Here is a 26,532-nt window from a genome sequence, read left to right as displayed (position 1 = left end):
CTTCTATTTATGTACTGTTTCCTAAGTGCTGAACACTTCAAAAACATGATCCCTTTACTGTTAGAGTTGATATTGTAGAGATAGGGAAATTGAGGCTTATAAAAGGGAGTTACTGACCCAAAGCTCTGCTGCTGGACAGAGGCGGAGCTGGCATTGCTGGCATTGCTAGAATCCTCCTTCTCTATAGCAGTCAGCGCTGTGTCTTAGCAGTAGGATGCAAACCCCAAAACAAGCCCACCAACGATTGTGTGAAATAATGGCAAATAAAGACCGAAGAGATGAAGAAGCCACTTTACATACGAAACCATCATATTTCAAGGTTATCTTTTAGAATAGCTGTTCGCCCTAATGTCCACCACCTCGGTTATTCTCAGACAGTGTTTTAGAAACACACCGCCAGAGGACAGGGGCGTTCATTCTGCAGTGGAGCTGATTGTGCTCTTTGCTAATTTTTCTGTGAAAATGGGAATGAGTTTATTGTTCTTGCCTAATGACAATGCATACGTACTCATCCATAATGCACACTGCAATTTATAAGGCTCTTGGTAATGAGATGTCTATTATCAAACATACGCCACGTGTCAGGCACTTCCGCCCATCAGGTTTAGTCTCACAACCTTTGTGGGAAGGATTTATTAGCTTCAGCTTTCAGGAACCTAAAGAAGTGCCTGCCTGTGGTCACACAGCAAATCAATGGCCCAGCCAGGATTTAACACTGACCCTCCGATTTCCAGAGCCCATGGTTTCCAAATACCCTGTAGTGTTTCCACTTGTTATTAGTTCATATAATACAGTGGCTCGGTGGCTTGAGAACCAAGGATAGAACCTGGGCATCTGGTTCCCGTCTGTGCTACATTGCCCCGCTAGCCTGTCTGCTTGGCGCCAGTCAGCGCTGGTCCTCGGCACAGGCAAGGGGCTCGGGGAGTGGTCACAGGCGCAGTCACAGACTCTCCCTGCTGCTGCTTCGCTGCTGGGGGCCGACTCTGCAGGATCCGTCTCAGCCAAGGGCATCTGTCTCACACCTGTCGCCCTCACTGTCCACTCAGGTCACAGAGACACGCACTGGGCCCCTGGGCTGTAACAGCTACGACAATCTGGACTCTGTGAGTTCCGTCCTTCTGCAGAGCACCGAGAGCAAACTGCACCTTCAAGGTAGGATGTCAGTGAAAGTGATGGGAGCTGAGAGGGGAGGAGGGAGCAGCCTGCCGGAGGAGGGATGGGAGAGTACCAGGAGGCCAGAAGGGAGGGAGAAGGAAGAAGAAGATGAAAGGCAGAGAGAGACCAATGAAAGCTAAAAATGTGGAAATCAAGACAGTTATGATATGATGTCTTTTTAAAAATTTTAACATATATGGGACATTAAATTCATGGTTATTAATTAGTTTTCAGAGATAAAGTATGGAAATGTGAGCTTTATCTGATTATTTTGATGAAAATGTCTAAACAGTGTTATTTATAGATGTTCCAGATCTAATATATATTAAAGTTTCATATCATAGCATCTGAATTTCCCACATTATTGTGTTTGATTCTCAATGTATTTTGGCAGATGTTATTTGAATTCAAAGAACTATAGGACACTTTATAGAATTTGGGGGTTCCGTGGAATCTTCTTTCTCCTTTGTTAATCATTTGTGGTCTTTAGCACACTCATGCATATATATGTGTTTGTGTAGGCGAGTGTACTTTTAGCAGAGTTTGCAGATGAGAACATTCAGTGCTGGCTAGAACAGAGCAAAACAAACACTCTTAGGCATTGCTAGTGAAATTGCAATAATTCTAAGGATTAGTTTGTTGAAGTATATATTTGTATTTGTTCATTATCTATTGTATGTAAGGTCCGTATATACTCAAGACCTTGAAGGAAACATGTTTTAAAACAGTCATTTTATCCTGATTAATTCATCATGAAGAGAAGGGGAGATTGTAGGGGGGGGGAATGATAAGACTCTTAAGTATAGATAGTGCTGTTTTAAAACAGCAAAAAAAATAATAATAGCAAAGAAAAAAACAGTGTAAAGATCTCATCTTTTTACCTGAGGAGACTAAATGAATTATGTAGCATCCATATCACATAATATTAGGCAGGTGCTAAAATGTTGTTTGTAAAGAATTTTCAAGATATGTGAAAATGATTTGGTATGATGTTAATTTAAAATGGATGATTTTGATTGAAGGAATGGTATGAACTTAATGTAAAAAGATAAGGAAAAATAAAATTGCAAGGAATTATGCCGAGATGTTAAGAGGTTACTTCTGTATGATTAGGTTAGAGGTGATTTATTTTAGGCTTCCAATTCCTTTTCTAACTTTTCTACAATGATCATGTATTAACTTTATAGTCAGAAAAAAAAATGGCATATACTTTGAGCGAGCTAAGAATGTGACCTTCTAGAAAGGTATATGATAAAGGTGATTCTGAATGTCAGTGGGAGGAAAGTTGGGTTGAGATTGGCAGATCGAGCTAAGCAGAGCCTAATATGACTTTTATATTCCGGTTCCTTGGCAACTCTTTGATTCATGCTCCTGTTATGGAAGATGGTTGGAAAGCTGTACGGGGTGAGCTTGGCAGTGTCACTTGGGAGCAGTGAATGAAAATCCATCAGGGAAATTCAGGTCAAGAGAACGGTCTAGTGTTAAAACAAAAGCCGAGAAAACAAAACCTCAAATACATGAAGAATAATCCTATCCCTCTTTATTAGAGAAAAGAGTAGACAGATGGGTTTGGTCATGCCTGATAAGAAATGAGTAAGAAAGACCAACCAACCTCGGGGGTGCCAAGATTTCCAGCGTTAGTTCCCAAATGCCTACAGTGAACTTGTGGAGTGAGAGCAGGGTTTGAATCCAGGAAGGGCGGCTCCGATCTGCGTCTGATCACCCTGCTGTGCACGAAGGAGGCAGAGAGGCCTGTGAGTTATATCTGGAGTAAATTTAGATGGGATGAGCAAGATGTTGCCAGGCAGTTATTAAGATCTTAGGGACATTTAGAAACTGATTTACCTTGAAGCTAAGGAAGTTTAAGATCCAGGGCTCTCTGGCCTTCTAAGTCCCTAACATTTTGCATTCTAAATATTCACATTCACATGTGATTTTGAATTCCTGTCCTCAGTAGGCACCTGTAGTATAAGCCTCAGTCGTCCAAAGTGCTCAGTCACTAAGCACTTAAATGAAGTGAGCATTAATTTGACAGTAGTAGGAACCATGAAAGGGTTTTAAAAAACAAAATAGCAGGAAGAGATTAATGTTTGGAAAGATTGATCTGGCTACTGTGTGGTCAATTAATTAAAAAGAGTAGATTAGAGGTTGGTGACCAGTTAGTTAAGAACTGCTGCAGTATTCAAGACGAAATGCCACAAATTTAGGAGGTAGCAGTTGAGATGGAGTGAAATAGACCAATTTGGAGTTACTTAGGAGGCATCATGACCAGGATTTAGTGAAAAGAACATGAAAGATTTAAATATTTGAGTGACTGGAGTGAAAGGATAAGATAGAGCTGATGGACAGGAAAATACATATGATTCAAGGTAGTGTGTCATATAATAGAGATAGCAAAAGTAATGCACATTATTATGGAGATTCAGGAAAATAAAAGGGTAATTCGTTCTATCTGCCTAGGTAGAGGAGTCATAGAAAGGAGAAAAATACTCACCTGGTGGAGAGTAGAACAGAGAGAAGCTTCTTACTGTAACACAGAAGAGTATCTCTTGATTTAGAGGTAGGCTGATATTTATACTTGGACTGCAAGAACATCCGACCAGTCCGTCCTAAAGGAGACCAGTCCTGGGTGTTCATTGGAAAGACTGATGCTAAAGCTGAAACTCCAGTACTTAGGCCACCTCATGCGAAGAGTTGACTCATTGGAAAAGACTCTGATGCTGGGAGGGATTGGGGGCAGGAAGAGAAGGGGACGACAGAGGATGAGATGGCTGGATGGCATCACCGACTTGATGCACATGAGTTTGGGTGAACTCCGGGAGTTGGTGATGGACAGGGAGGCCTGGCGTGCTGCGATTCACAGGGTCGCAAAGACTCGAACACAACTGAGCGACTGAACTGAGCTGAACTGATATTTATTCAGTAGCATACAGAAAGCAGCAAGTGAAAGAAAAAGGTTGATAAACTGGACTACATTAAAATTAATTTCTGTTCATTAGAAGATGCCATTCATAGAAGGAAAATTCAAGTTACAGAGTGGAGGGCAATATCGATGATAAATGTATCTGACCCAGAACTGATGTGTAAAATGTGTACACCCCAGGATCGAACCTGGGCCTCCTGCCTTACAGGTGGATTATTTTACCAACTGAGCTACCAAGGAAGCACACAAAATATGTAAACAACCTCTGAAACCAGTAAGTAACAGGCAGACAATCCAGAAAGACAAGAAGAGGGATGCAAAGACATGAACAGGCACTTCACAAACAAGAATATCAAAATGGCAAACAGATATTTGAAAAAGTGAATAACTTTACTTGTCCTCAGAAAATGTAGAATAAAACTGTTCAGTGTCATAACACAGCAGTCAGTCTGGCTCAGTTGGAAAAAACTGACAATATCTAGGACTGATGATGTGGAATGGTGGGTGTGTACACGCATTGCTTCCAGAAGAATAAATTTTCCAAATTACTTTGGAAAGCTCTTCTTGGCAGCTTCCACTAAGAACTCAATATGCCTTGACCCCATGACCCAACAGTTACAACTCCTAGGAATATGCCCAAAAGAATTATTACATATGTTCACCAAAAATCATGAATGTTCACTGGCTTTGTTCAAAGCAGTCTCCTAAATGGAAATAGCCCCCAAACCCCCATCAACAAGAAAATGGATAATTTGTCATACAGTCACATGACGAGCTACAGTACAGAAATGAGAAAGAATAAACCATGATTCGTGTTTTATGTCTAGCTGCTCTGGGTCTTCATTGCAGCGTCCGGGCTTTCTCAGGTGGTGGGACGCGGGCTCAGTCGTTGCAGTGCATGGGCTTAGTTGCCCCGCGACATCGGAGACCTTAGCTCCCCAACCAGGGTTTGAACCCATGCGTTGAAAGACAGGTTCTTAAGCACTGCACCGCTGGAGGGGTCCCTAAACTGCCGTTCTGTGCGGCAGTATGGAAGAATCTCATGACCGTTGAAAGACAGATTCGTAAGCACTGCACCGCTGGAGGGGTCCCTAAACTGCCGTTCTGTGCGGCAGTATGGAAGAATCTCATGACCGCAGCACTGAATAAGGCGAGACTTCCCTGGTGGTCCAGTGGTTAAGAATCAGCAGGCAACGCAGATTCAATCCCTGGTCGGGGAACTAAAATCCTACGTCTTGCAGACCAACTAAGCCCTAGTTCCACAACTAGAGAGAAGCCCACGCTGCACAACGAAAGATCCCATGTGCCACAAGCAAGACCCGAATAAGTAAATATTAAAAAACAACAACAACACAGAGTTAAAGAAGCCAGATAGGAAAGAGGAGACGCTCTTATGATTCTGCTCTTCCCACTGGTCAGAAACAGTCAGACACATACACTGTTTCAGGATTCCTTTGCAGAGGAGGAACAGGGGAGTGACTGGAGAGAGATGAGAGAGGTTTCTGGAGGTCTTGGTAAGGTTTTGATCACGATGGCCACACATGGATGTGTTTACTTTGTGAAAATCGATACAGCTGTACACACATGACTTATATGTATACATTTCTGTGTATAAAATATGCAGCTATTAAGCTTTTTAATAATGTGCTCTATTTTGACATCCTCTGCAAAAAGAAAACATGAATAAAATGGAGACATAAAAGAGCAGGAGGTGGTCCAGCCCAGCCTAAAGGGAAGCTGCATGGTCTTGCGAGTTGAAGAACCAGAAATAACAGACGTTGCTTATTAAGCATGTCCTTGTGTGCCAGGAGCTGTGTTAGTTTATTTTTACTATACTTATATTTGTGTGTTTCTTTTTATTTAACTTGTATTTGTTGTATATAATGGGATTTATTACATTTTTAATGCTCATAGCATTTATAAGGGAGGCATAGGTAAATAACATTCCCAATTTGTAGGTAAGGAAACTGGGACTGAAGAGAGGTTTCTTAATAAGCGACTGAGCCAGAATTTTAACCCCAACAGCCTGACTTTAGAGTTTCTCCCTCTTAAAATGGGTGGCTCGGCATTCCTCTGGTCCCCTCCTGATGCCTCTGCATGAGGGTTGGGGGCAGATTCTGCAGGTTTATTAGGGTAGATGGAGGATGATACGAATGGCACTCGAATGACCTTCACTTTGTGGTGTTTCATAAAAGGTTCACAGAACAAGGCAAAGGCGGAGAGAAATAGAAAAATTAAAAAAAAATAAAAAAGGAAGTTTGGAGATGGAGACTCGAAAAAGAAAGTATCATGGAAATGAAAAGAGGCTATTAGTAGTCAAAGCAGCAACCACCGAGCTACTTGTAATAATGCTAATGGCATAATGATAACTTCTCATTTTTATCCTTCTCTCTCCAAGAAGCCCATTGAGTGTTTTACCGACATTGTCGTGTAATTGAATTGAGTATCCATCTGGTGAGATGGATGTACAGAGAACAGACCTCTGCCTCCATAGCTCACTGACGTGGAAAGGGATGCAGAAAAAATAGTTTGCTGAAATCTAGGGATAATTCAGAAATGTATTCATTCACACATTCACTTACTCATTTAGTAATATTTATTGAGTGTCAGCTATACATCAGACATTGTTTTAAGAACAGGATACAGAGCCCTGAATAAGCTAACTCTCAGTCATTTTGGAGTTTACATTGAGTGTGTGGGTGTTGGGGGAGCAGACACTAAACAAGTAAACAGAGAAATATATTTTCTTTACAGTCAGAGGGATAGTGAGGGAATAGGTCATCTAGAAATTTGTAGACCGTGGAACAGGCTTTAGATTTTACTCTGAATGAAATGAGAAGCCAGTGCAAATATGGGCAGTGGGATAACTGGACCTGACTTCCGTTTTATGTGAATTACTATGACTGTTCTGTAGAAGAGACTTGTAGAGGGCAAGATCACATACAAGGAACCCAGCTGGAAGGCCATCATATTTATTAAGCTGAGAGAAGAATGACAGCCTGGGCCACCGATGGTGACTGTGAGGGTTGTAAGAAGTGACTGAATTGTGGACATACTTTTAATTCGAGTGGTGCTGACATTCTTCGGCAGTGGACTTAAGAAACACTTATGAGAGAGAGAGAGACAGAGGATGTTCCCGGAGTTTTGCCCGAGCAGCTGCAGTGATCGGATTCCCTTACTGCTATGGGGAATACTGTCGAAGGCCGTGAGGAATTGGGTCTGAACCTAGGTTTGAGAAGTCTGATATGTCTATGTTGAGTGGACACGTGGAAAGTCAGGGGAGAAGACAGTGATGTAAATTAGCATACGGATGATAGCTAATGATGTGAGATTGGATAAGATCACCTTGAGAGAGAGTATAGATAGAGAAAAGAAGGAGCCCAGTGATTGAGCCATGGGGAATTTAATATTTATGAGTTGGGATAATGGCATCATAATGAGGAACAAGGAAAGGAAGCTAAGAACTGGCTGAGGAGCAGAGTGGAGGCAGTGATGGGAAGAGAGCCAAGAGAATGTGGCATCCTGGAAATCAGGTGGAGAGCTCATTGTCAATTGTGTCAGTTGCTGCTGATGGGATGGGGAAGATGGACATGAGAAGAGAGTAGCGGGGTTAGCAGCGTGGAAGGCATGGGTGACCCTGACAACAATGCTTCGGTAGAGTTATGGGAGTGGAAGCCTGAGTAGAGTGACTTCAGGAGAAAATAAGAAGAGAGGAAGTGAGGGCAGGGCTTTAGCAAACTCCAGAGGAACCTCACAGTAAATGGTACAGTAGCAGGTGACGTGGGGTCCCTGAGCTTTTCTTCTTTTTTAATATAGAAGCAACAAAACTCTGATATGTTGTCGGGGAGTTATCTTCAGAGAAGGAAACCTTGATTCTGTGAGCAAGAGGGATTTTGCTCCATTGGGGTCATGGTTGAGCAGGGAAGAGTGAATAGGATCTTGTATATGACTGGAATTATTTACCTTAGATAAGACCTCCTGCAAGTTCGTACAGGGTAAAGGGAAAAAGAACATATGGACCCAAAGGTGGGTCCAGTTCACAGTTGTGGTAACAGGGCCAGTTTCTTCAACTTTACTCCCGGTCACTTTTCATTGACCTGTTAAAAGGTCAGATTTTCAGTTCAGTTCAGCCGCTCAGTCGTGTCCGACTCTATGTGACCCTATGGACTGCAGCACACCAGGCTTCCCTGTCCATCACCAACTCCTGGAGCTTGCTGAAACTCATGTCCATCGAGTCAGTGATGCCATCCAACCATCTCATCCTCTGTTGTCCCCTTCTCCTCCTGCCTTCAATGTTTCCCAGCATCGGGATCTTTTCTAATGAATCAGCTCTTCACATCAGTAGAGTATTGGAGTTTCAGCTTCAGCATCAGTCCTTCCAATGAATATTCAGGACTGATTTCCTTTAGGAAATCACTTTCAGATCTTAAGATCACTTACTGATCTTGGATTATTTCTCTCCCGCCTCCTCCTTTGTTCTTCCCTCCTTCTTCCTCCTCCTCCTTTCCCTTCCATTCTTTCCCTGTATCTTCTTGAAAGCTCAGCTCCTTCCAGAGCAGTCTCTATCGCCTATCACTGATGCCCTCGGAATCTGTTCATGCCCTAAATGACGGCTCTTCTCTCGTTCATTGAGTTCAGTCCATCTTTCCACACCCAACACAAATGTCCATCCTCTCATCAGGAATCCTTCCTTCTTTACCTTGTCTTGGCTCACCTCCTCCCATCACCATTTCTCTCTTCCCTGGCTCATCGCAATGATTGTCAAGCCAGTTTTCTTGATTCTGATCACTTCTGCTGACCCATCCCCATCTAAGCAGCCAGTATGCTCTTCCTAGCACCAAATCAAATGCTGTTACTTCTCTGCTTAAAACCCTTCCCAGTCTCTGAGATACCTGGGCGTCAGGCTGGTGAGAATCAAACTTGCGCCTGTTTTCTTGGCTTTGTCATATTCCACCATCCAGTACATACCCGCATCCTTACTCCAGGCCTGTGGAATTTCTTACATTTTACTATAGGCATCTTTTTTGTTATTGTTTTTATTACTTTGCACCTTTGTACATCATTTCTCCAGTTCCTGGACTTCCGCTTCTCCTCGGAAAGCTCCTCTTCCTGCACCTGCTCAGGCTGTTAGACACCCTGTACACCTTCTTCTCTTCGATCTGTCACGTGATATTATTAATCTGGCTCCCTAGTTGGAGTATAAGTTCCTCATTGCTAAGGGCCATCTCTGTCTCTAGCATGATATATACAATCTGGCTCATAAACAGTGTACATACATGGAAGATACATGTTAAATGAATTTATAAATAATTGATGAATAATTGAATGAATCACCCAGCCCATAGTGAGCTCCATTTGCTCTGAATTCTTATGATTCTCTTTGCACATCATGCCGGATCCAGTTCAACCTGAAAGGACGATGTCCTGAGACCTCCTCTGTGCCAGGAGCCTCCCTTCCTGCACGGAGAGCATTCTTCAGAGGGCACGTGCCTTTTCTGCGCTGTGGCTGTTCTACCTTTCAGGTGAGAGCCACGCGCCTTTACTCTCCCAAATGCCACCTCTCCCCAGAAGCCTCTTTTAAGACCCCTTGTATGGCTTTTTTTTTTTTTTAAACTTCATCTTGCAACATGTTCATTTCATTTAGGTTTTACCTTTCTTATTAAATTTAATCATAGGTTTCTTTAAGGAAGGGATTTTGCCAACTTTGTGTTTCATTATATTAAATATAGTGCTGTGGCCATTGGGACTCATATAATATCTATTTGCTGAACTGGAAGTTGGTATAGTATTGGTGTAACAGTGACCGGAGAAGGCAGAGGACCAGGAGGCTGGGGGAAAGGAGAGAAAGAGGAAGGGAAACCGGCGTGGGAAGAAAGGGAGGCGAGAGCAGGTGAAGGATGAGGAAGTGAAGGGTGGAGGAGGGGGACGGGGAAGGGCAGAGAAGAAAAGGGAAGAGGAGCAGGGGGGTGAAGAAGAGGCGGAGTCGAGGAGGAGAGGGAGGGGTGAGAGGAGGCGCCAAGGCAAGAGGAGTGCAGAAGACCCCTTTCTTCAGCGGTTCCTCCTTTGCATCATAAACAGAGCAGAGATGATTTTCAAGGCCTCTTGCATCAAGTAGGAGAAAGAGAGGGACAGAGCATGTGGAGCTGTTTAAAATCAACATTATTTTGAGCTGTTACACCTTCTCAGGCATCGTGCTTATACCCATGAGCCTGTTTATCTCTCCCACCAACTGAGAGCTAGGGATTATGTTACCCCATTACACAGATGAAGAAACTGAGGCCTCCCAAGGTAAAGTCACTTTCCCAAGGCCCCCACCCCCCAGCTTCTGGCTCCCGGCTGCCTGGGTGCCAAGATAGCTTTTCTCAGGGAGCTTTGAGTCCGCACAGCACATTCTGTGTGTGGAGAGAATGGGACTAAATCCCTGCACAGCTGCAGTGGTAGAGGAAGCGAGGAAGGAAGGTGATTCCGTCTTTCTTTCATGAAGCCCCATGGCCCCCGGCGGCCTTGTGACCCCAGAGGGAACGCCGAGCGATTGCTACCAGCACCGGCTCTAGTCAGCAGCTTTGGGCTGAAACCTCATTAAGAATTAGCCCGGGGTTGCAGGCAATGGCTCGTGACTAAGGGCCTTCTTGTTGATTAGCAGGGGTCTAGGAGGCACTGATGGGGATCCAAATTTCCGCCTTCCCTCGGCTCTGTCTGTAAAAGCCTGTTGGACAAAAGAACAGCGCCTTCATGACAAATGGGATTGCTGACTGCCACCCAACTGCTTGAGTCCAAATATTGGTTTTCCTTTATGAGCCTAGGAGCACTGTGTTCTCTGCCTTGTGAGAAAAAGTGGAGTTCCTCTTAGGAAGTAGATTGAAGATGCCAATTAAAGACTGAATCAGAACACAAGTAGAATAGGGAGGCAGGCATAAGCAGTTGCTCAGTCATGTCCAACTCTTTGTGACCCCATGAACTGGAGCCCATCAGGCTCCTCCGTCCGTGGGATTTTCCCAGTAAGAATACTGGAGTGGGTTGCCATTTCCTCCTCTAGGGGATCTTCCCGACCCAGGGATCTATCCTGTGTCTCCTGCATTGGCAGGTGGATCCTTTACCACTGAGCCACCAGAGGAGCCCAGAATGGGAGGATCTGAGAGCAAATGTGATAGTTATAAGTCCTTGAACTAGTTAATTAAGTCTCTGAGCTTCTTCTGGTCTTCTAATCTGCAAAATTAGACTGATGCTGAAGCTCCAATACTTTGGCCACCTGATGCAAAGAACTGACTCATTGGAAAAGATCCTGATGCTGGGAAAGACTGAAGGCAGGAGGAGAAGGGGACAACATAGGATGAGATGGTTGGATGGCATCACGGACTTGATGGACAGAAGTTCGAGCAAACTCTGGGAGTTGGTGGACAGGGAAGCCTAGTATGCTGCAGTCCATGGGGTTGCAAAGAGTTGGACATGACTGAACTAAACTGAATCTGCACAAAATTGGAATGAAAATACTCCTGTCTCAGAGCCATGATCCTACATTTATTTGGAAAATATATAAAAAGTTCAGACAGTAAAAAATCTGCCTGCAATGCAGGAGACCCAAGTTTGATCCCTGGGTTGAGAAGATCCCCTGGTGAAGGAAAGGGCAACCCACTCCAGTAATATTGCCTGGAGAATTCCATGGACAGAGGAGCCTGGCAGGCTGCAGTCCATGGGGTTCACAAAGAGTCGGGACATGACCGAGTGACTTAATACTTAACACATATATGGAAAGCATCTGACCTAAAACGAAGGGGGTTGATATAAAGTAATAGACGATTTCCTGGATAATTCTCACATGCCAGGTATAGAGTTCATTCCTTTATATCAATCTATCGTGGAAACCTCAACACAATCCATTTTCCAATTTTGAGAATTGAGGCTCACAGAAGTTAATTAACTGTCTTGTAGTCAGCAGAGCAGGAATTTGAGCCCATGTCCACTCAGTGGCAGTGCTCTGTAAGTACGTACTGCGTCGTGTCTCAACCTGAAATGAATAACATAATCATGGTTTTTATTGGAGCTGGTAGTTCTGTAGCCCTTTCTATGTGCCGATAGGTTCTGCTGTTGACTTTTGAAAGTCTGTGATTTTCCTAAAATTACTTGCCAACTTGTGGATGTGCGTAGGCGTGCCATTTCCATAGCTATTCTCATACTCTCAAAAGAATCCAGAACCATAAAAGATCAAAATACCTTTAGAACAGACGATTGTGAGAGCCTTGCAACATTCCAGGTGTAGATGATGATAAAAAGGGCTGCCTCTGACCAGGGGAAACCTGAAATAAAGTGGTGACTCAATACTCAGATCTGTATAGAAAGAGCTGGGTATGCTGATGGAGTATTAGCTGTATTGTGTGTGTGTTAGGCGCTCAGTCGTGTCTGACTCTTTACAACCACATGGACTGTAGGCCACCAAACTCCTCTGTCCATGGAATTCTCCAGGCAAGAATACTGGAGTGGTTGTCATTCCCTTCTCCAAGCTGTGTTGCTGCTGCTGCTGCTGCTAAGTCGCTTCAGTCCTGTCCGACTCTGTGCGACCCCATAGAGGGCAGCCCACCAGGCTCCCCCATCCCTGGGATTCTCCAGGCAAGAGCACTGGAAGCTGTGTTGAGGGAAGGCCTATTAGAGGGTTCATCTTTTGGTGTGTGGTCATGTGAGGCTCTGCCTTTCAATAAACTTGTGGCCAAGTGTGCAGCACAGAAATCCTGGACTGATCAGTGATCAATGAGACTATTTGATCTACTTCAACCACCACGTCTCACTCGATTCCTCACTGATCTCATTGATTGTACAGAAATCAGGCATCAGGGTGGCCAAAACCTGAATCACCCATGGAAATTAATATATTGACTCTCTTTAAACAAGGTCCCCGTGTATTTTTATTTTATTTTTTATTTTATCTTTTGTTCTTACCTGTCAGAATTTATCTCAGGCAGAATTAAGCTCTCCTTTGGCACTGCAAATATAGCTCTTTCAATGCATTTCACTGTATTCTGGGTACATTCTACCTTTTGTTATGTGCACAATTGTTCATATTTGCTACTAAATTGCCCTGATCCCTGAAAGTAGAATCCATATCCTTTTAAATTTGCTCATTATTCAGTTTTTACTTACTTGATGTGTGCTCTTACTTATATAGTGTATGCCCAATATATATTTACTGATTTAAATTTATGTGAACTATCAAATCAATTTGCTTTGAATCTTAGTTTTTTTAAATTGTGATGAAATATACATAACAAAGTTTAATGCTGTAGGCATTTAAAAGTACACAGTTCAGTGGCATTAAGCCTATTCACAGTGTTGTGCAACTACCATCCCTTACTAGTTCCAGAACTTTCTCACCATCCCATGTGGAAATTCTGTATCCATTAAACTGTCCTCTCAGCTCTTCACTCCCTCCAGTTCCTGGCAACTACTAATCGCATTTCTGTCTCTATGGATTTGCCTGCCCTGAACATTTCAGATGATTGGAATCATATAATCTGTGTGTGTGTGTGTGTCTGGTATCGTTCATGTAGCGAAATGTTTTCAAGGCTCATCCATGTTGTGGCATGAAACAGCACTTCATTCTATGACTGAGTTAATATTCTACTGCGTGGATATCCACACCCACATTTTGTTTGTTCATTCATATGTTGATGGATATTTAGGGTTTCTCTGCCTTTTGATCAATATTGCTCCTGTGAACAACATGTTCAAGTTTTAATTTGAATACCTGTGTGCAGTTTTTTTGAATATATACCTTAAGAGTGCAATTGCTGGATCATACAGCAATTAAATTTTAAAAAATTTAAATTTTGTACCAAAGCCTTGGTACAAAAATAGGTTTATTTTGTGGTGGATTGCCTGACTCCATTGTTCTCTTCCCCTGAGAGGATTATTATACACACTAACGCATTACCATGTGACAGGCAGTGTTGTCCTGTAGGAGACATATACACCTCACTTAGTTGACATTGGACTTGGCCATATGACTTGCTTTGGCCAGTGGAATATAACGCACGCTTCATTTTAGGAGACACTGCCTGGTTTGGCTTTTACCCTTTTCCCTCTGAGAATGGCATATATACCTGAGAGAGGCCACTCCTTCAGCTTTGGTCTGAAGAAGAAGACATCTGACACAGAGCCAAAGCCCAGCCAACATGAAACATGAGCAAGAAATAAACCTTTTGTGGTTGTAAACCACTGGGATTTTGGGGCTCTTTGTTGTGAAACAGAAACTTAACCAAAGCTCAGTGGTACTGAAATGCTGGCTTAAGCAACGCAAACCACACTTCCTTACGGCTTGGCTTCCCGGTGCCTTAACTGGGCTGATGTGCATTATGGACCTCAAGAGCTGGATTGAATACACAAAGTCTCCTGAATGTATTTGATCTTGGTTACATGTGCAGGTCTATGATTCTGGGTCATACAACTTGGCAAATGCTGGACTATTAATATAATATCATTTGGGTTAAATCCTGTCCAAAATAACTTTTCCTCTGCTCTTACAAATGTAGAAGGCTTTTCTTTATTCCTTCTGCTGAAATGGGTGTATATTTTATTTTAATTTTACATTTAAGAATTTAGTTCTCCTACCCAACTGGGGCCCCTTGAGTTCAAAACCGTCTTATTAACTTTCTGTATCTCTAGTATCTAGTACATTGTCTGCCTCAATAAAGTGGTGAGTGAAAGGACTTTTCTAAGCGTGGCAGAATTGAGCAGCTTTATTTTTGCACACGCACTGTGATCTAGTTTTGTATTTGATATCGTGGAAAGAATGCAAAGACATAGAAACCAGTCGTAGTTCTCAAGAATCATAATTTGTAACAATGGATCCCAAACAAAATATGTGCTGAGTTTAGTGGCCAAGTCTTTTAGCATCATTGTTATCTTAGAAGGTTTTTTTTTTTCAATTTGTGAATTTTTTCACTCAGATGTTTCTTAACAATATTGAGCTGAAGTTAAAATAGCTTCAGGTTTCAAGCTATGATGTCAGGAAAGACAGCACAGGCCCTGCTCATGAGGAAGAGCTCTAGAGAGGTGAGATGTACTAAGCCCAGAACAGAGACCCACAACCCTCTCTCAAGCACATTTTCTCTAAATTCACCTTTGTTCAAAATTATTTCCTGGGTACCCCCTCATGTGCCAGATGACAAGGAGGTGGGAGATGAATGACGTATTACCCCTGGCATTCAAGGAGGAGCTCACAGACCAGGAGGAAGATGAACATAAACATACAAAATATGATGCAATACTTGTTCTATTAGCATTTGAGGTACATGCAAGGTGCTTTTGGTTGTCTACAGAGGAGCACCTGGATTGCCAAGGGCTTCCAGGGAAAGCACTGGAAAACCGGGTGAGCACAGAAACCAACATCACTTGAAATAACTGTCATGTATTAATGCTATGGGGCTCCCTGGTGGCTCAGCTGGTTGAGAATCCACCTGCAGTGCGGGAGACCTGGGCTCCATCCCTGGGTTGGGAAGATCCCCTGGAGAAGGGAAAGGCTACCCACTCCAGGATTCTGTCCTGGAGAATTCCATGGACTGTACAGTCCATGGGGTCGCAAAGAGTCAGACACGACTGAGTGACTTTCACTCACTCACTCACATTAACGCTATGAGTTTCACATGGATTACACAATTGATTTTGTTTTCTAATTCATTGAGATAAAATTTACATCCAGAAAAATTCACCATTTTGAGATGAACAGTTCTATGAATATGACAAATATATCCAATCATGTAATCAAGATACTGCCACAATCAAGGTATAAAATTATTCATTTAACTTTCACACCAACCCTACACATGAACTTTAATGAGAAAACTGAGAATCGGAGAAGTTAAGCCTCTTTATCTTAACTTCCCAAGGTCACACTGTTAATAAGAGCTGGAGCCAAAATTTGGACAGAGAGAACTTGCATTCTGGTAGCAGAGGTGGTGGTGGTACAGGATGTCTCAAAAAAGAGAGAGACAGGGGATAAAAGACTCTGTGGACACCAGCTGATCCAGGGATCAGGTGACAGAGTCTGTGAGGTGTAGTTTGGGTTTCATCATGAATTCTGTGAAGAAGCTTAGATTTAAATTGATTCAACCTCTTCTTCAGTTTCAAGGGTATCTTCATGTTGCAATTTTATGAAACTGAATTTTAAAAGTATGTTGGAGGGAAAAAAAAGGTATGTCTGCCTCCTTATCATTGATGATTTCATAGTTTAGACCATATTCTCTTTTTCCAAGTTAAAATTGTCATTTAGAAGTCTCCCTGCCCCCAGTCCTTTTTGTCAGTTTAAATTCTCCCCTGATTATCTCTCCCACTGAAAGGTAAGTTCTGAGAGAGCACAGATTTTGCTTCTAACCTTTTCTCCAGCACCTAAAAGGGCCCAGCACATAATATATGCCTAATCGATCTTTGCTTAATAATTGAAATAAGACCAGCACAGAATAGACTCATAGAAAATCAAGGTTCAGAAAATCATAATGATCAACTAGTACAGGGGCTGGCAGATGTCTTCTGTAAAGAGCCAGATGGTAAATATTTTAGGCTTTGTGGGTCACACGCAGTCTCTGATGCAACTTATTCGACTCCTCTGTTGTGATGTGAAAGCAGGTAAATGATACTTCCGTCTGTGTGGTTGCGTTCCAATAAAGTTAATTTGTGAAAATAGGCTCATGGCCCCTGTTTGCCGATTCCTGTATCTGTCAGTATATGCTAGGTTATGTTGTGCTAACAAACAATCCCTGAATCCCAGTGGTTGGCAAATGTGAGTAGTCATTTCTTACTGATTCTGCATCATTGTCACAAGTCAGGTGTGATTCTGCTTCACAGAATGAAGACCTCTGTATGGAGAGCAGTGGTGTGCTCTAGATGGAACATGGCTGTTGCGGTGGTGATGGGCCAAGAGAAACTGAGGGGCCCATATGTTGGTTCTTGTAGCTTCATTTTGGAAGTTGCACGTATCACTTATACATTTCATTAGCCAAAACATGCTGTGGGAACCTATCTGAGTTCAGAGGGTGAATGTGAAAGTCACTCAGTTGTATCCAACTCTTTGGGACCCCATGAACTGTAGCCTTCCAGGCTCCTCTGTGGAATTCTCCAGGCAAGAATACTGGAGTGGGTTGCCATTCCCTTCTCCAGGGGATCTTCCCAATCCCAGGATCAAACCCGGGTCTCCTGCTTTGTGGGCAGACTCCTTACCATCTGAGCCACTCAGAGGTGGGGGTGTATAATTTTTCCCAAAGGAGGACACTTCAGGGAGGGGCACTGAATATGCATGAATGGGTTTTTGGAGCATCCCTACAGTGTCAGCTTTCAGATTCTGCTTCTGTATTTCCAATGACGAGAAGCCCTCTACCTACTAAGGCAAGCTGTTTCATCCCTCAAAACTTCTGACAGTTAACAAAAGGTGTTCATTTTACTGTGTGAAATTTTGCTTACCTGTATCTTTCCTCCGAGGGTTCCAAGTCTTCTCCTTAAGATCCTGCAGGATAGATAAGGATACCTGAGAAAACAAAAGGGCACTCTATCCGGAAGGGGGAGCCAGACCCACCCACTTCCCCCCCAGGTAGCTGCCTTTCTTCATTTCCCAGAGCGTGGATGACCGGTCACGGAGACAAGGCTGAACTTCTGAATGAGATCATAGCCTTTTCGCCCTTTCTGCACAGTTTCACCTGGTGAATTATCGTCTTATTTCCATTCCACTCCAATGAGCTGTCAGCGATGGATACTGTAATTCACAGCAATAGAAACACAAACAGATGGGTAATTGACCTGCATGCCTTCATTACACTGGGGTTCAGAATGACTGCCGAAGCCATAAAGTCCTTTATCTGCCCGTCTGAAATCCCTGGGCTTTCACAGGAAGGGGGTCAGGCTGACTTTTTGCAAAAGGTAGAGTCCTTGTTGTCGTTCTCCTTACCTCGTGTTTTTGAGAAATGGACAGAATTTGACAAGCAGAACTTAGCAGGCACAAGACACCAGCTGGGGCCCCTGCAGGGCTCTGAGATATCTACAGGGGGCCACATTCTGATGCAAGAACGAGATAGGAAAATATTTAATCTCAACCAAAATAGAACCTGTATGTTTCGCTCTTCCTCTTAGCCCCATAAGAGAGTGTCATTTAATATTTAGTGAAATAGGTCAGAAAAGAGCAAATTCATCAAAAATATTACTATCTTAGGCAATTAGGATATAGAATAAAATACAACAAAGCTGAGGAAAAAACAGAAAGATATAGAGCCCTTGCCTTGAACAAGACTTAGATGGACCCAAGGTATGCCCACACTGACCCATCTCTGCTCAAGGTGTGCCCTCTCCATGGAGCACTGGGGTTGCCCTTCCTTATCTGTTAAGATCAGGCTTGTTTTTCAGGATTCTGCCCACATCACAAAATCACCCATAATTACTGTGTCCAGGCTTATTTTCCTTCATCTCTGTAATAGATGCCTGACTTATTTAATATTTGAAATATATTTATTAAACACTACTTAACCAGACATCATGCTGCTCTCTCTGTTTGAGTCATCAGCTAAAGCCTTTGTCTCTTGGATTCCAAGCTTTAGTTTTGAATATCCACGTAGCCCCTCTGTGTCTTTAGAAAGGAGGAAAGTCTCCTCCAGCAGTTCTTCAGGTACTTCTCATTGAAGGAAGGAGAAGGAGGCTCAGAGTTCCTGGCAACAAAAGAGAATCAGAAATGAAGGCAGGCCGAAAATCTCCAATCTCAGGAGCACCTCGGTTTTTGTTGATAGGGTCCTCTATTCCAGACATGAAATGTTTCCCAGCTCGCTGAGCACTGCCCCTGATCTAGGTGCCGGCTTTACACAGCAGTGTTGGCAACTGAAGATCTCCAGGGATCTGGTGCAAGGTTTCCCTGAACGCTCTGTTACTCCAGCGCCCCAGCAGTGGTTGAAATGCAGCCACGCAGAGGGCCTTCTCTTCTTTTTCTGAATCTCAGGTTTACTCCCAGCCTGTAATGACAAGGATCCTTGACCTCTGTTGCTGTATGAAGTGCTGTTCCTCTAGTGAGCTGACAGATCTCTGCCCCATGTCATTCTTCCCTTCAGAGTTCTGGTCTCTTCTGAGGCATCAGAGTCATTGTTTTCTTCTCTAAAGAATTTGGAAAAATCGAACAACTGAAAAAAAGAGGAACCTTAATCAGATAGAAAGGCGATGGCTAAACCGGTCCTTAGCTGGAAGGAGTGATATTGCCTAACGCCTTTGCACATGGTGTTTCCACTTTCTAGACCACTCTTCTTGTGGATCTCCCATCCCTTGACCCCTGTTGATCCACTGGGTCTCAGCCTAAATGCCACTTCTCTGGGAGAGTGCCTTTGACTACCCCTGCTTGAGGCTGGGCTAGGTGTTCTTCCTGTGCGTTCTCCAAGCACCCTTGTGCTTCTGGCAGAGCCCTGGGCTCATTGCATCCAAGCAGCTTGTTTACAGATCTGTCTCCCTCCTAAACTGTGAGGTCAGTGAGGGCAAGGAAGGTTTGCCTTATTTGCCCTGGTATCCACAGCACGGTGCCTACCACATAGTAGGGCTTAAGCAATATGTGGGGAGAGAAGAGAGGAAAAATGGAAAGAAGGACAGATGTCAGGGAGAGGGGAGGAAGGAAGGAAGGGAGGAAGGAAGGAAGGAGCACTGAAGTACAAACAATGGAGTGATAATAATAAAGACCTACAATAAATACTATAGTGCTATTAAGACAAAATGCCCATTTGGCCTTTTCCTACTAGCCCAAATACGGCTGTTTAAGAAGGATTTTTCCAAGAAGGGCTCAAGTGTGGTCCAGATAATGGGTTATGTTCCAGTAGGGTGCAAATGGAAGAATCTAACATTTACTGAGCACTTAATTCTGTCAATTGGTGTCTTGGTCTGCTCAGGCTGCTATACCAAAATACCATAGATTGGGTGGTCTGAACAAGAGACAGTATTTCCTGCCATTCTAGAGGCTGGAAAGTCTAAGGTCAAGGTGCCAGCAGTTTCAGTGTCTGGTGAAGAAACATTCCTGGCTCTTAGCTGCCTTCTCAGTGTTTGCTCACATGGCCTTTCCTTACAGTGTGCTCACAGAGGGAAGGAGGGGGAGCCCAGGGAGAGAGAGAAGGAGAGAGAGTGACTTCCTGTCTCTTCCTCTTCCTATAAGAGCAAAGACTCTTCAGAGTCCCTTGTACCACATGGAGATCAAACCAGTCCATCCTAAAGGAAATCAGCCCTGAATATTCACGGAAAGTCTGATGCTGAAGCTAAAGCTCCAATACTTTGGCCACCTGGTGTGAAGAGCTGATTCAGTGGAAAAGACCCTGATGCTGGGAAAGATTGAGGGTGGGAAGAGAAGGGGACAACAGAGGATGAGATGGTTGGATGGCATCACTGACTTGATGGACGTGAGTTTGAGCAAGCTTGGGGAAATAGTGAAGGACAGGGAAGCCTGGCGTCTCACAGTCCATGGGCTCTCAAAGAGTTGGACATGATTTAGCAACTGAATAAAAACAACAAACCCCATCATGGAAGCCCCACCTTACTGACCGTATCTAAACCTAGCCTCGGGTGTTAGGGTTTCAACACGTGAAATCTGGGGTCAGAGGACATAGTTAATCTGTAAGAGTCAGATGTTGCTGAAGTGCTGTTTATGCCTTGTCTCCCCTCATTCACTCTTCACAGTAGCCCTGGAAGTGTTTATTGGGAATTTAACTTCACAGGCAAGAAAACTAAGTTTCATGGAGGCTAAGACATTCCCAGAGACTACTCTGTGCACCCCTAGGGACCCCAAGGCAGGCATTTGTCTCAGTTTGCATCCCTTCCCACTGGAGACATGGAAGGACCCGCCAGTGTTTCAGAATCCAGTCGGAATTCCCAGAGTCAAGTCCTGAGTCTGTCACTGTGGCTGTAGAGCTCTGGACTTGTCCTCAACTCTAACAGCCTCCGAGTTCTCAGGGGCAACTCTTTTTCCAAGTGGAATGAGAAAGAGGACAGTTCTTCAACAAATGAATATCTGAAACCTCCCTGGGGCTTGGCCTTAACTTAAGCTCAGAGGGACTGTCATGGACAGACAGGCCCCTGTCCCCCTGAAGCCCACTGTCTAATGGGGGGAAGGAAAGGAAATGAAGACAAAAGAATAAAATAATTTCATTCAGTAGCTAATTCTGTGAAGAAAATAGAAGAGGCATCTGAGCGTGGGTGGCCTGGGCACATCCGGATGGCAGGACGCAGGAGCCAGGCCGAGATCTGGGAGAGGAGCATTCTGGGCACAGAGACGGGCAAGTGCAGAGACGGTGGAAAGAGCAAGCTCGGCGCCAAGGAGGGGTTGCGAAAGGGCGGGGCCCCCGGTGCGTCCAGAGCAAAGGAGAAGGAGGGGCCAAGGAGGCAGAGACGTCTCGTGTAATGGGGAAGACAGGGCGCCTTGGCACGCGAAGACTGCACGCACAGGACAGAGAATACGCAGAGGACAGAGAATACCGTGAGGCCAGAGTGCTGAAGGTGCGGTGGAGGCGGGGCTGAGGACTGCGGGGCGGAAATCAGGGAAAGGGCAGGCAGATGCCGCCAGGGTTCCCACGTCGGCTCCCTGCAACAGCCGAGTGTTCCGTTTTAAAGTATAACAAGATATTTTTTTTTGTTTTTTTGGTAAGTATAATGAGACTGGGGGGAACAGATTCCATATGTTTAGCGTGGGTGAGTTGGTGTGCAAATGGAACTTTCAACTCTTGCCTTCCTGGGTTTTGTGAGGCCAGATTTATATGCTTGGCATTAAGGGTGGCCTTTTTTTCTCTCTCATTTTCTCGGTTTCCCTGTTCGTGTGTGTGTGTGTCTGTCTTTGGGAACTGAGGGGACAGGAGGTGCCACCCCAGCCGGCAGCTGTATATCTTTCACACGGCGGATCCCCAGGCCAAATCCCCCTCCACGTTATTTACAGCTCCCATTGAAGCGGGCAGGACTCCGGCGCCCATGAAGGAGGCGCCCAGCAATGGGCCTCTTTGTTGGACACAGGTCACAGGGAGACGACTCCGGTGGTGACTGCTATGTGAACCTCCGCTGCCGGAGAAATGGTTATGTAACTTTAAATAGTAATGACATTTCGCAGAAAAGTGCCTTTTAATTGCTATGTCTTCATTATTCTCTTTTCAAATTTGCCCAGGAGATTCCGCCTCGGAGTCAGCTTGGCAGGTTCTGGGTTTCCATTTTTAAAGAGCAGCCAGTTTTGTGTTTCAGCTGCTCCCAGAAACCCCCCAGCCCCAAACTTCATCTGTTTTCCGTTGCATTAGATGGGGTAGGTAAGACCGGCTTTTGTATCCTTGCCAGACAGAAAAATGATTTGACGCAATTTTTGAAAAACGCTCTCCCCCAATTCCTTTTGGGCCAGCACCAAGAATAGAATATTTTATCCCCTGCAAAAGAGAGAAAGAAAATGATGAGCAAGCTAGAAAAATAGGACTGAGAGTACAGTCTATAGAGTTTCTTTAAGCAACAGAAACTTAACCCCAGTCCATAGACTCACATGCCTATAGGGGATTGGGATCAGCTAAAAATAAATTTTGCTTTGGAAGCAAAAAGCGGTGATACAGATAAAATGACTCAATAGTGCCTACTCTGAAAGAACTGGAGACTTGGTCTAGGACTTTACTGCTGGATTCAGTTTGCTTTGCCTTTCCGTATTTGCATCTCACGCCTCCGTACAGGAGCCCTTGTGAGCAGTGACTCAAGCTAGTTTGGGCCCTTTGCTCGTGGGGTGGAGCTCCCATAGCCTTGTGGTGGACCGTCACCCCGGCTGCCCAGCCCTGCTTGTTAGAACACCTTCTGTGAGTATTGACAAAGGATCTACCATTCCCAATAGCCCTCCCATCAGTGCTGGTTCAACAGCACAGAATTCTAAACCCCACTTCTTGTGGAAGCTCTCCAGATATCTCCACACTGTGTTCTGGGTATCTTTCCTTCTGATTAAATACTCACAGCTATATTGTTCTTTCATTTATCCGGAGGCTTCTGTGGTAACTTTAAAAAACTTTAATCATAGGAATGACTGCAGCAGCATCATCAAGAAGAAGAATAAAGCACATTTATTGTTGGCTATGTATCAGAGAGTGTTCTAGACAATTCTCAAGAATTATGTCACTTGGCTCCCTCAGTCACCCTCTGATGGAGGTACTGACAGTATCTCCATTTTAGAGAAGAGAAAGTGGAGCCTTTGACAGGTTGGCTAGCTAACCTGAGAGGACTGAGGCAGTCGTGGGGAAGCCTGACTCTAGCAATGCCCAGCTCTTCCCTGTGCTACGGTTTCTGCCAGAAAGGCATGCTGGAGACACCATCTTCTTTTTCCCAAGTCCCCTCTGAAAATAGTCCTTTTTTTAGCTGCCGTATGACGATAGGTTGAAATGATGGGTTTCACTTTTTTTTAAATAATTTATAAGCAAGAGAAAGATAAAAATCTAGAGACACAACTGTGAAGTCGAGAGTGAGAGAAATGTCGAGTCTGTTCAGCAGATCCCTGATGAGTAGGGTTAGGCGTGTCCGTGAAGCATGAATGAGGAGAACATTTCAATTCGAAGAGCGCAGTGGGTAGTAAAACCACTGCCCCAAGACACATCGGTGGCAAAACCTGTCAGCAGCTCCAAATGAGGGGGAAAGAAATGTCCCAGGTGAAAGTACTTGAATGACTTAATTTAGCCCAGAGTTGTCCTTTTTTTGGGGAGCACCATCGGCGATGGCCTGCTCTTTTGACATTTCCTGGGTGCAAGAGTAGTACTTCTGCCCAGATAAACCCTTCTCCTTCACGGGTCCTCAGGATCAGGACTCTGCTTAGTCAGGTACTTCATAGAGAAAAGATCATGCAGTGCGATCAGGAGTACTCCTCTTATAACCATGAATGGCCCATTTCCTCTCAGTGAGCTTTGCCTTCTTCATTTTTAAGCAAAGGAGAGAAAATGAATTGGACACCAATCTCCCCTGATCCCATTGCGTGTATGTGTGAATGATACGGTGGTCCTGTTAAATTATGTAACTCTGTTTATGTCATTCTTACCTGGGGAAACTACCAAAGTATCCCATTATTCACAGGATAAAGTCCAAACTCCTCAGCACATGATAAAGACCTTTCATCTCTGGCATCTGCCCTTTTCTGAAATCTGCTCTCCTCCAGCACTGCCCGCCCACCCATCCGAGTTCATGTCCCTCCCAGCAGCTCCCAGACATGTGAAATGTTAGTTCTTGCTACCCGTCTCTTTAGAATATGCTTCGTAGCCCTTTTTACATAATGACTCACTTTTCAATCAGCCCACGTATCATTTCCTCTACAAAGGTTTCCCTGCTGTTCCAGCGATGCTAACGCTGCCTCAGCTGTCCAGTTGCCGCATACGGCCAGCTCTACCCTGGGTCCGTAAGGCTGTGTTGTGATGAGGTGTGATGTCGTGCCTGCTGATTATATTGTAAACTCCCCAAGGGCAAAGATCATGCCTTTTTTTTTTTTAATCTCTTATAGACCTAGCGCCTAGCTCAGGATCGTGCTTCATAAATAAGGTTCACAAATATTAGAAGAAAGGAACAGGAAAGAAATGAAGGAAATAAGGAAAAATAAACAGTGAGCTTGTGCTTTCAATAAGGGCTTTCTCCCACAATGGAAAAGGTATATTAATGGATCTGGCTCTAGCTTCAGTGCTAATATCACGCAATAGTGTATGGAGAGAGCAGAGGTGGCCAGGATCACACTCTGAGAAGTTTAAGGCGAAGCAAGGGAACTGGAGGCCTCGCCAGCACTGCCCTGCATAGATCTGGGCAGGCCCAGACCTAGTCTGTCCCAGTGCACAAGGGGAAAGCCTAGCAGCTTCAGATTCCTGCATGTGAAACTCTTAATGGAACGCCTCCTCTATAACCTTCCATTTCCTGCTTCTCGCTGCTCTCCTCCAGGTCTTCAGATCATCTTCCCTCAGTATCTGCAGGAGAAGTTCGTCCAGTCGGCCTTGAGCTACATCATGTGCAACGGCGAGGGGGAATACGTGTGTCAGAACAGCCAGTGCCGATGCCAGTGTGCCGAGGAGTTCCCACAGTGCAACTGCCCCATCACCGACATCCAGATCATGGAGTACACACTGGCCACCATGGCCAAGTCGTGGGCCGAAGCGTACAAGGACCTGGAGAACTCAGGTAGGGAGCCTCGTGGGACTGTTGCATGGAGGCCACACATCCTGACGGGCATCAGGATAGCTAAAGGGAACCCGCTCAGCAACTGCCCTCCCCGCCAGCCTTTCACCCAGGAGGGTCCAGAGCCATTCGAGTAGCTGTCAAAGAGGAGGCACTCAATAAATCTCCACTGAGTGGAATAATGAATAACATAATCAAGTTTGTGGTCCTGTGATATATTGCTTCTGTGGTACCCAGACGACAGACAGAATAATGCCTTGGAGCACAGAGGAAGCCTCTGGAGAGAGGAGTCAGAGCTAGTTGTATTGATTCCTGAGTCTGTGTGTGTGTGTGTGTGTACATGTCTCTCAAAATAAATGAACACACACATATGTGCAAATATGGGTATGTATATAGGTACATATATGTGTAGATATTGATGTAGATAGCCAAGGAATTCAGCCTTTCATAGCTGGAAGTCACTTTTCAGGTAATTTGGCCATTTCCTGCTTTTTGTGGTTGAGAGAAATGCATTTCAGGGGAGGACAGTCACCCGAAGCCATAAAGCAGGTGAGGCCCAAAGTTGGATCTCTGCCTTGCAGAGCTTCTAGTTAATGGGCCGTCTAGGCATTGATCAGCTAACTACGCAGGTAATGGTGACATGTTAATCATTGGTGTATGTGGACTGAGGAGCTCCTGTGAGCAGGTCACGTGCTGTTGGAGGGTGGTGTGGTCAGGGAGTCAGGAGAGGCCCCCTCCAGGGAGAGTGTCAGCATCTGAGCGTGTGCAGAGCTCAGAGGGTGAGTAGAGGTCGGCCAGCGGAAGGCACCCAGGAGCGACACGGCTGCGATGTGGGATAGGAGGATGGTATAGACAGTAAAAATGAAATGTGTAGAGACGCCATTGCCAAGATGTTTAGGAGGAAAACTTGGCAGGACTTGATGGTAGACTGGCTCCAAGAGTTGGAGGAAGGGTCTTCAGGTGAGCTCCAAGGACTTTTAGGTCTTACATTAAGCAGTCTGATGGACGTGGGTACCTTGCACAGAGCTAGAACACCCCGGAATGTTTAGAAAGAAGACTGTGTACTGAGTTTCAGATGTGAAAAACTTGGGAACCCTTGAGACTTCCAATAGAGATGCCAAGTGGATATCTGGCATTTAATATGTTCTCAGAGATGTGTTAAATAAATGGACATATGTGTAGAGCACTTCTATTTTTAACACAACTTTACATTCCTTAAATCTGTTATAAACTACACTGAAATATGTAGTGATATCACTGTGTTCTAGGGGAGGGAGGATGCCAAGCGCCAATGTCTCCCCAGGGCCACAGAGTCAGTAAGT

The 26,532-nt window shown here is 44.4% G+C and overlaps 1 protein-coding gene across 6 annotated transcripts in view; it reads left to right on the top strand.

Annotated features, from left to right (window-relative positions):
* The window catches only part of BRINP1 (BMP/retinoic acid inducible neural specific 1), a 197,073-nt gene that overhangs the window by 136,845 nt on the left and 33,696 nt on the right, over positions 1 to 26,532 (top strand). For 4 of the 6 annotated variants that reach the window (XM_086414610.1, XM_086414609.1, XM_086414611.1 and 1 more), the window contains 2 exons: positions 1,047 to 1,152; positions 24,977 to 25,213. In XM_086414610.1, coding sequence (XP_086270736.1) covers positions 1,047 to 1,152; positions 24,977 to 25,213 — 343 coding nt within the window. Of the gene's footprint in view, positions 1 to 1,046; positions 1,153 to 21,331; positions 21,704 to 24,976; positions 25,214 to 26,532 lie in introns of those variants that run through there. The other 2 variants (XM_086414612.1, XM_086414613.1) reach the window with 2 other exon arrangements.

This window comes from Bos grunniens, chromosome 8 (genome assembly GCF_055505025.1).
Source record: "Bos grunniens cultivar Pamir isolate PY7600 chromosome 8, Bosgru_T2T1.0, whole genome shotgun sequence".
NCBI classification, from domain to species: domain Eukaryota; kingdom Metazoa; phylum Chordata; class Mammalia; order Artiodactyla; family Bovidae; genus Bos; species Bos grunniens.
The sequence above is the reverse complement of the archived record's forward strand: the minus strand, read 5'-3'. Positions and strand labels throughout refer to the sequence as shown.